This window comes from Penaeus chinensis, chromosome 11 (genome assembly GCF_019202785.1).
Source record: "Penaeus chinensis breed Huanghai No. 1 chromosome 11, ASM1920278v2, whole genome shotgun sequence".
Taxonomy (NCBI): Eukaryota; Metazoa; Arthropoda; class Malacostraca; order Decapoda; family Penaeidae; genus Penaeus; species Penaeus chinensis.
In genome coordinates this window covers 41125627-41135979 of record NC_061829.1, presented here as the reverse complement: position 1 = coordinate 41135979, position 10353 = coordinate 41125627, and the positions used below count along the sequence as shown (strand labels likewise).

At 35.6% G+C, this 10353-nt stretch overlaps 1 protein-coding gene across 1 annotated transcript; it reads left to right on the top strand.

The window, feature by feature from the left end:
* The first annotated feature begins 208 nt into the window (after positions 1–208).
* Positions 209–10153, top strand: LOC125030520 (probable cleavage and polyadenylation specificity factor subunit 2). The gene is made up of 18 exons (XM_047620586.1): positions 209–331; positions 1908–2056; positions 2303–2462; positions 2798–2903; positions 3027–3115; positions 3485–3641; positions 4147–4334; positions 4808–4930; positions 5058–5158; positions 5325–5489; positions 5769–5913; positions 6194–6317; positions 6837–6958; positions 7179–7331; positions 8290–8428; positions 8637–8701; positions 8851–8988; positions 9396–10153. The coding sequence occupies exons 2-18, from the start codon at positions 1908–1910 to the stop codon at positions 9486–9488; spliced, it is 2217 nt and encodes a 738-aa protein (XP_047476542.1). The 5' UTR covers positions 209–331; the 3' UTR covers positions 9489–10153.
* The last annotated feature ends 200 nt before the right edge of the window (positions 10154–10353 follow it).

The following is a 10353-nucleotide window of genomic DNA, read 5'->3' as shown; positions in this document are numbered from 1 at the left end:
TTCGTATACTTCAAGGCGATTACATTTAACGAAAGCTTAATTACGATAAGAAATATATATTTTCTTGAACATAAAACACACACACACCCTTCATACCACCCATTAAAATCCACAATACCTCACACGCTAAACACTGCATACATTGCAATCCAAAATCCGCATACGTTCTAACACCAGACATTGAATACATTTTAGCACAGTCAACAACCTGCACGGGAGCGTAAGCGACGTCGCGGTGTCGGGTTTGATGATCTCTGAAAAAAAGTGAAGACAAGACGCCGAAAATACGGATAAATGAGCGTAAATTACTGAATTAAGAGGACTAAGAAAGGTACCCGTTGTGTATAATGTTCTGTAGTTAATGGTAGACCTGGTTTAATATTTATATTTGAGAAAGGGACGTTGTAAGGCAGATAAGGACATGTGACAGTTTGAGAGCGTCAATATTGTTTTCTTCTATGAATAACTTCAATAAAAGAGAAATGTGTATATATTAGGGGCAGCATTAGATCAAGGAAAGTAGTTATTCCAAAGAGGACCTTGTTTGGAGAGAGAAGCTTAATTTTTTTTTCGAGTTGGCCTATGTAACAAGGCATGGTTTCAGAGACGAGGTTTATTTCGCTTCTTTTGAGATGCATAGGCCTAGAAACCGGTCGCCTTTTGCAGGTGTGAAAGTGATGTGTTTTCTAACTTCCTTATTTACAGGGTATGTTGAAGATAGAATTTGTGTTGCAGTAGATTTTGTAGCTTCCTCAATTTCAATAGATGTTAGAGATATAAAGTGTGTTATATTAGAGATTTGTGATATATTGGTGCCATTGTTTATTTGTAGAATATCTGTTTCTAAATCAGTCATACAGCATCAATTATTTAAGAATTTGTTTGGTCAGGTTACAGGAACGTTAACATTTTTTCCACTCTACCAAAACTGATGCCAGAATGCAAAGTTTAATGGTCAGGGAAGATTCTTGTTTCTTATTCACCCCATTTATCTCTAAAAACGTATATTTTGCTCCGTCCTGGTTGAGATGTACATGTAAATCTTTGATTGCTAGTTCTTGATATAAATTTTTGCTTGCTTTGTATTCATAGTCACTGCATTTACAATTTAAATCATCATTGCATTAAATGAAAGAAGTGTCGACTCTGCAAGAAGGTACCCAGAAAGGCAATTTGCTGGCACGTCTTTCAGAATTTGTAGTCTGAAGCTATAGTAATAATTCCTTTAGCAAATATTCTATATGTAGGTCTGAGAATCTGAGGTAGAATATTACTAATATACCAGCAGTGGCTTTCAAAAGGGAATTTTTCTTTTCATATGCCTATAATTTTTCCTCGTACTCTGTCTTTATGGATATATACAGCCCAAGACTTATATATATATATATATATATATATATATATATATATATATATATATATATATATATATATATATATATATATAGTGCAGTGTCAAGTGATTTCTCTGGCCTCCATGTATTGCACCCTGAGAAGACCACCAGAAATATTTTAGCAAAATTAAAATCTGTGTGAGTCCCTACAGTAGACTGTCAAGGAGTTCTCAAGCTCAGTCATGCGCTAGTAGGCTATGGTGAAGGTTTGTTAACCCTGTCCAGTGTGCTCACAGACGCAGAGGTCACAGCAGTCAGCAACTGCACTGGTGAATAGTGTATTATTTACAAGATAGCCCATAAATTTTACAGTTGTTTCTCAGTAAGTTTTAAGTACATTTGGGAAGTTCCAGCACATTAAGAGAGGTATTTTTCTATTTGTACATTTGTACTGGTAATCAGAGGCAAAATATTAGCCTCTGATTATTGTTATTATTGTTGTTGGTTTATTGTTATTATCATTATTATTATCTTTTTTTTTCTCTGTGTAGTCTAATTGTCCTTGTTCTCCAGATGACTTCCATTGTGAAGTTTGAGGGAGTGTGGGGTGTCGGAGATGAGACACCTCACTGTTACCTCCTTACAGTGGACGACTTCACCTTTCTCCTTGATTGTGGCTGGGATGAGAAGTTTGATAAATCATACATTGATCGTCTTGCAAAGTAAGAACTGCTTTGGGATGTTGTTTGTATGCTGAATTTTATTTTTTTCCTGATTTTTTTTTTTTTTTTATATTCCTGTTGTTTATAACTGTGCTTGTTGAAATTAGAAAGAAAAAACAGTAATAAACTAGATGGTATGAAATTTACTCAATTTTCATATGTGAGTTTCTGAACAAGGTGTTCTGAAGCCTCCAGAAAACAAAACTGGAATGGGACAATGAAAGCAACTTCTGTTTTCTCTTCCAGAATTCTTCCCCGTGTTGACTGTGTCTTGATATCGTATTCAGACCCATTACATATGGGTGCCCTGCCCTACTTAGTGGGAAGGTGTCAACTCACCTGCCCAGTGTATGCCACTGTTCCTGTGTTCAAAATGGGACAGATGTTTATGTATGACTGGTTCCAGGTAATGCTCAAATTAATGTGCTACTAGCTGCTGTGTGGATCTGTTTAAGTTCACATTTCTGCAGTGGTAATATCTCTGAATACTTTATACCAAATACTGGGCCTGCCTGCCTTAAAAAAAGTGATATTGATAATCCACTGTAATAAGAATATTACTTCTAGAGTATATTCTATTCATAGTATTGAGAATTGATTGTGCTGAAAAATGTTATATCTAGAGGAGACTGCATTCTAAGTCATAGTATTTTGAATTCTTTATGCACAATGATTTTACTTAGAGAGTACATTCAAAGAATCTGCCTGTATGTTGGGGAATAAAATGGAACTTGATTTCAGAGTCATCATAACTATGATCTTGTGGAACACTTCACCCTTGATGATGTTGATTCGGCCTTTGAACTAATAACACAAGTCAAGTACAATCAGAGTGTCCCAATGAGAGGTTAGTGAACAATGTCATATTAATGGATAATTATGACTGATATTTGATCATTAATGTAATGATGATGTGATTGCTTATACTAATGTCCCTGATTTTTTTTTTCTTCTTCTTCTTGTTCTTCAGGAAAAGGCATTGGCCTAAGTATTTCAGCCCAGCCCGCTGGCCACATGATTGGAGGGGCCATTTGGAGAATCATTAAAGATGGGGAAGGGGTGAGTCTCAGCAAAGTTGTTTAATTATTAGTTTGATTCTACAGTATACTTAAGGGATGTTCTCAAAGGCCTGGATGCCATCATTGATATGATTTTAGTATATAAATAATCTCTTCATTTATTTGTGTATTGATTTATAGAACATCCATAAGTACCAATTCTTACTTCTATTCCCTCTGATTAATTTTCGTGATAAGAAGTAATAAGGAGTGATTTGTATAGAAAACAGAGAAGCAATACCACAAACTATGTCACCAACTAAGTAGTTGTGTACTTCTCATTACAATTTGTTTTGGGTCTGGTTAGTAGCATTCTGCATTCCCCTACCATTAAAGACAGATTTCTATTAAGTACATCTGCATGTTACAGGATATTGTGTATGCAGTAGACTTCAACCACAAGAAAGAAAGACATCTGGGTGGATGTGAATTGGACAAAATCACCCGCCCGTCACTCCTCATCACAGATGCTTTTAACGCTTCCTACAGACAAGAGAGAAGACGTCATAGAGATGAAAAGCTTGTTGGTGAGCTAGACTTTTTCATGTCTGACGGTAGATTTCGAATGTGATGACATGGTGATAGGCTATAAAGGATTTTCCTCTTAATTACTAGTAAATTTCTGTCTGTTAGATCTTTGTATTTAGGATGAAAGAGTATTCCTTTTATAAATACCGTGCAGATAAATATCTGTTCATTAACCCAATGCCACCAGGTGGTTTCCCGATGTGAAAGCCCTTGTGCACATGCCACCTGGAATATTCCAGGCATGCCATGGCATGTACGTACATTCCACTCGGCGGCAAAGGGTTGAGTGATTTCCATAAAAAAGCCTGTGTTAAGACAGTTCCTTTCTGATAGTCATATTTAATTTTTGTAATTAAAAGATGAAATTTTAAAAAGTTTGAAGTTAATAATTTATGACTGGAAATTTGGGAATTAGGAAATTACATGTCCTATACTGTATTCTTTTTCAATTAGTTATAGCATAATATGAAGTAAACAGAATTATGCCTCATTGGTACATTTCAGCCCAGCTTCAAGAGACCTGTCGGAATGGAGGCAATGTGTTAATAGCCACGGACACAGGAGGGCGTGTTTTAGAAATGACGCACATGCTGGACCAGATGTGGAGTACGCGAGAGAGTGGGCTGTCTGCCTATTCACTTGCTATCCTGTCCAACACAGGCTACCATGTTATACACTTTGCAAAACAGATGGTAAAGTGTTGATTTTTGTTTTGAAGATTAGTTTTATTTGGTGAAATAAATGTTTTCAAGTATGAATTCCCTGTAAAGATATTGGGTCATTAAGTATGTGATAGCTTAATCTTTTATTCATAACTTTTTGGTTTAGGGGTATTGTATATTTATGAAGGTATTTGCTTATGGAGACATCAAAGGAATTTCTCTCTTTTTTTTTGTTACTTTTGGAAATGGTGAGGACAAGTAATGTAAGAATTCTGAGATGAGAAAATTTAATGTATTATTATTAAAAGGACTATACTGCTATTTAGTGGCAAAGCAAACGTAGTGTATAGATATATAAAACAATGGTTTATAATGGCAAGCAGAGAACAATAACATGGTAAATGTATTATTGTTGCTGAGAAGTATATACTGTACAAATGTAAATGATAAACAGAACTACTAGAATTTTAATTTCTTATATTACTACTGACATTATTTTGCAGATTGAATGGATGAGTGAGAAGCTCACCAAAGCCTTTGATTCCTTGCGTACAAATCCGTTTAGCTTCAAGCACCTGAAGTTTTGCCACAATCTGACTGACTTGAGCAGACTACCATCACCCAAGGTATTTTATTGGGCTCCACACAATGAAGGGGCCTCTTTGTAAAACATTGTAATACCAACTTGTTTTTTTGTCTCTGGTTTGAATAATATTTATAAGATTTATTTGATATCTCCACTGTATGTAACAGGTGGTGCTGGCTAGCTTTCCTGACCTGGAGTGTGGATATGCCCGAGAGCTGTTCGTTCAGTGGGCAACAAACCCAAAGAATACAATTATTTTAACTTCCAGGTAACTGTGATTCTTGAGGATAAGATTGATAACGGTGAAATATTTTGATAAGGCTTTATTATTTATATTGTAATTATTCATATTATTGTACACTTGATAAAGCTTTATTATTGATATTATAATTAATATTATAATACACTGTCATTATCATGTGAACTCATTGCAGAACTGGACCAGACACCTTAGCTAGACGACTCATTGACAACCCACAGATCAGAACTTTCAAGCTTCTGGAGAAGAGACGCATGAAGTTAGAAGGATCTGAGCTGGATGAACACTATCGCATGAAGCGAGAGCAAGAACAGCAACAACAGAGGATTAAGATGGAAGAGTAAGTATTACAGGACTGCTTTTTCTGCTGGCTGTGTTATGTCATTTGGCTAGTTTTGTTTAGTAATTTGACAATGTTAGAGAAGTAGCTAAGTGAGTTATGTATTATTTTTATTAGTTTACAAGACATCAATGTTCACACTTTCTTTACTTTCTTACCTAAGAAATGTTTGCTTGCCTAACTGCGTTGTGAAGGAATGTACTTCTACTGCATTAGAAATATGTCTGTTGCTAAAAGTGATACATAATCCTCCTGACAGTTTCACTTATCTCTTTTCAGGGTTGAATCCTCAAGTGACAGTGAAAACGAAGATGGCCTGGAAGCTGGAAAGCATGATATTATTGTCCTGCATGAAAAGGCTGGCAACCAGAGCATGTTTAGAAGTCGGAAGCATCATCCAATGTTTCCCTTCCATGAAGAAAAGGTAAGATGAATTGAGTAATAGTGAGAGAGTAAGGGTGAGTAAGAATGCAAGAGTGAGGGTCAGTAAGTGTGTAAAAGTAAGAGAAAGAGTGACACTGAGGGAGTGAGTGAGGGAGAAAATGAGAAAGAAAAAATTAAGGAATATAATGCACATGTGTACATGCAGATACAGACACATACACATATACATACATACACACACGTACACACTGCCACAAAGACATACACACATTCACACAAGCCTTGGAAATCCTGTTAAGCAATCCCATTATTTCATGCAGATTAGAGGAGATGACTATGGAGAATACATCAACTTGGATGACTTCGACATTAGTTCCATGAAAGAGGACAACAAAGAAAATTTGGAGAATTTGCAAATACCATATGAAGATGATGACCTAATGGGTAGGTGCCTCTGTAATACATTTTATGATTCCTTGCCAAAATGTTGCTTTTTGAGGCTGTTTTCACATGAGGAAAGAGTTCTGGTGATTAGTTACCCATTTACAAGCCATGCTAACTGCCACAATCAGCCAGGACTCCTTTTTTGCCAGTAGAAAATAGGGCATTTAGTTAGGACTGTGGGATTATCATAAAGCCTCTGGTAATAATGGGTAATAATTGATAGTTACAGTAGCTAGTGACATTATGTGAAAGTCAGCATTTAAGTCAGTTGAGTAGCAGCAACTTCCAGCTTTGTTAATTGGTTGTATGAGTGGACAGTGGCTGGTATCATTTACCCCCTGTGATGAAAATATTCATCCAACACAATATGTAGTTAAAACTTGTTACAAGTGATTGCTGCGACCAGCTACCTCTTGTGAAAGCAGCTTAGGGTTGTTAGAACTGAAGATATAATTGAGGAAGTGTACTATAAATTGCCAGAAGAAATAGATATTTAGATGAATTCTTTCCACGTTGCAGACATTGAAGAGCCACCCTCCAAGTGTGTGTCTCAGACGGTAACGGTAAGGGTCACAGCCCAGGTTCTCTTCATTGACTTTGAGGGCAGGAGTGATGGAGAGAGTATACGGAAAATTGTTGAGGTGAGACATTTAAGGTTGACTATTCTTTCCTGTCATATCCAAAGTCACTTCCTTGCTCTTGGTGTTTTCTTTATGTCATTTCTCTATTTTCGTTCCCTTTCATTTTTTTCTCTGGGTTTCTTCATGTTATCTCGCCTGCAATTCCTCTTCATAGAAACCCATAAGTTATTGTAAAATATATTAACTCTAATTTGTTTATTTATTTTTTCTTTGTATACAGGCTATGCACCCTTTGCGGGTAATATTGGTGCGCGGTTCCCCAACTGACCTTCAAGCCTTTTCGCAAAATATTAGAAGCATGACCAAAGCCAAGGTGTTCACCCCCAGCCTTGGAGAAGTTGTCAATGCTTCCATGGAGTCTCACATTTATCAGGTGCATATTTGTTTATTTTTAAAGGTGTCTGGATGTGGGAATAAGTGTGTCATTTTGTCATTCATTTCAGTCAAATTAAAAGGTATCTATGGTTTGTAGTAAGTATGCTCAGTGGCTCGGTAGGGTAAAGCAGCTGTGTATTGATAGATTGTATGGGAGCCTGTCTGGTACTGTGATCAATTAGAATCCCAGCTATTCCTAGCATCTGACTTTTAGTTCAAGGCAACGTGTTTGACTTATGCCCTTCTTGTTTTTTTTAATATATATTATAGAAACATTTCTCTTTTTGGTATTATGAATTTTATTATCTTGGAACTTGTGTGAAAGTTGTAAATGACAGTGAAGGATTTATAATGCAAAATGTGTATGATGTAATTTAGATGATAAGATATTACATATATTATACTGTGGCACTATTCTCTCTGAATCATATATCTTCATAAAAGCAAATTAAACACTTGGGAAGTTCTGTCAGTACCTAGAAACATTAATATTATCCTCTACATATAGATTTATACTGTCCCAAATAGTACTGATTACTTCAGTAGGAAATTAAGTAAAAAAGTAACAGCTATAAGAATTTGTCAGAAAAGTAGTACCATTAGGTAAAAAGTACTACTAGATAAAACACATGTTTTTTTTTTAGTGGTAGTTACAAGTTTGCCATTATTTTTGAAAAACAGTACTCCTGAAAGTGCTGTTTGAGTTATGGAGCCATTTTCACAGCAATTTCAGTTAATGGTACTTTTTAACATAATTTTATAAGTGGAGGACAGTTTGGGGCTCAAAGTACCAGGAGTAATTCCCAACTTTGCAAATGGAAATACAGTCTGTCATATCAATTTTCATCTCAAGCTGAAGAAATTCTAGAAAGTCATGTTGTCAGCGATCACACATCACAAGAATATTGCATCGTCTCGTGTTCCCTGGTGCTTAAAGATAAAATTTACCACCACAGGTCAAACTCGCAGAGTCTTTAGTATCGGCCTTGATGCTGAAACCTTCCGGAAGGGAAGTAGAAGTGGCTTGGGTGGATGGCATTGTTTCCTTCCCGACGGAGAGCATTGATGAGGCAGTTGAGGAGGGTGATAGACAAGGTTGGTTTTGGTTCACCGATATATCAGTGCTTTACGAAATACTTGGCTGATATAAAAGCTGAGTTTATATCTATAAAATAAAACCAAAGCTACTGAAATGAAGTGGCCATTTTTGAGTGGTTAAGTGAATTTGGAAGATTTCTGATGATATAGCCTCTAAATTAGATACAAGCATTCCAGAAGTGAAGGCAACCCTCTTTATTTACAGTTATTGCAAGTGAAAGCCAGCAAGATAGGGAGATGCCGACACTCAGCGTGATTTCTGCAGAGACGGTAAGACACAAAAATCTTATTTAAAGATATTTCATAATGTAATCCATATATTTGCTGCTGTATCATTTTTGAATATGTCTATAACATGCAGGTAGGTGTCTACACTCTATAACTGAAGCTCCAAATATTAATCCTTGTTTACTTTTTAGGCACCACTTCATAACCCAGTCTTCATCAACGACATTCGACTCAGTGAATTCAAGCAGGTTCTGAGTCGAGCTGGTATAAGTTCAGAGTTCAATGCTGGTATTCTTTGGTGTGCAAATGGAACTCTGGCCTTGAAGAAAGTAAGTAGGATGTTGTTATTGCAGCAACTCATATTCAATGAAAACGATTTATTTGTGATTACTGTACACTTGAATATATTCTCAGTTGAAAGAATAGACTTTTGTGTCTTACGTGGATGTCAGAGTAATTTTTTCCTTATAACTGTAGCAAGCTTGAGTATACAATAACAAAAATATATTACATATAATGCCCATCCCAAAAATAAAATATAAATTCCTACAAGAAATTCTATTTGGCTTGCAGAATACTCGGGATATAGAAAAAAAAATTGAGAACAAAGTTTTCAGAAAATAATTTTATTAACGGGAAGGAAAAGGAGAATAATATATTTGTAATTGAAATCATAAGAATCATTTTATAGAATAGATATTGTATTATAACACTGACCTGAATTTCCCCCTTACAGCAAGAGTCTGGCAGCCTGTCTCTGGAAGGACCGGTGAGTGCGGATTATTTTGAAATTCGTGAACTTCTCTATTCACAGTATGCAATGATCTAAGAAGCACTTTAGAGGGGATGGAACATGGAATTCATTCACAGTGTTGAGAGTTCAAGGCTCACCATGAGGAAGATGTTACAAAGAAGGAGAGAAAGTAAACCTTCAAATGAGTAAATTGTTTTTATGGAATATAATTTTTTGTTTTTTTTTGTTTTAATGGTAATGGTTCATATTTCAAATAACTTAACAGGTAATAAGATTCAATTCAAGAATTTTACTATCTCTTTCTGAATTTCATGTAGGTATAATAGATTATATTATTTGATTATTCTAGTATCAGGTGAGAATAAAAGTTTGGTTGTGTTAAGTCTTTCACAAAACATTATTCTGCCTTGGAATCTAAGATGAGTGATGATTCTTTATCCTGTTATCAAGTTATTCAATAAACCAGTGTTGGTAACAGTTACCAAAATGGACAAAAAGACACATTAATAATCAAGTTCTATGAAAGGATCCAATAAAACCATACCAACATTACCAGTTAGTAGATATAAAGATATTTTTAAAGGGCATAAGATGTATTGGTTTATGAATATTTGTGTTTTAATTTTTTTTTATCACCTCAAAATCTAAAATATGTTTTGTATATAAGTTCTTGTGCTGCTGGTATGAACAGTAATGTATGTTGATATATGCATATGAAATATATTTTCCACTCTACTTTATGATGTGTGTCATTTGCATTTGATTGTGAGGCATTGAAGGTTACAAAGTTAATCAACCAGTATAATGCCATCAGCAATTGTTAATATTGGCCTTCCCCAATCCCATGGCAATTGTTGCCATGAGGGGCCTTAAGAGATGGGGACTGGGACCCAATGCTGAGGATCACCCCTGCCTTGGGACTCGGCCCTTGGCTCAACTA

Coding starts and splice junctions, on each gene's coding strand:
- LOC125030520 (XM_047620586.1), top strand. CDS start 1,908: ATGACTTCCATTGTGAAGTTTGAGGGAGTGTGGGGTGTCGGAGATGAG. Junction 2,904..3,026: donor TCAGAGTGTCCCAATGAGAG/GTTAGTGAACAA, acceptor CTTGTTCTTCAG/GAAAAGGCATTGGCCTAAGT. Junction 6,318..6,836: donor TGAAGATGATGACCTAATGG/GTAGGTGCCTCT, acceptor TCCACGTTGCAG/ACATTGAAGAGCCACCCTCC.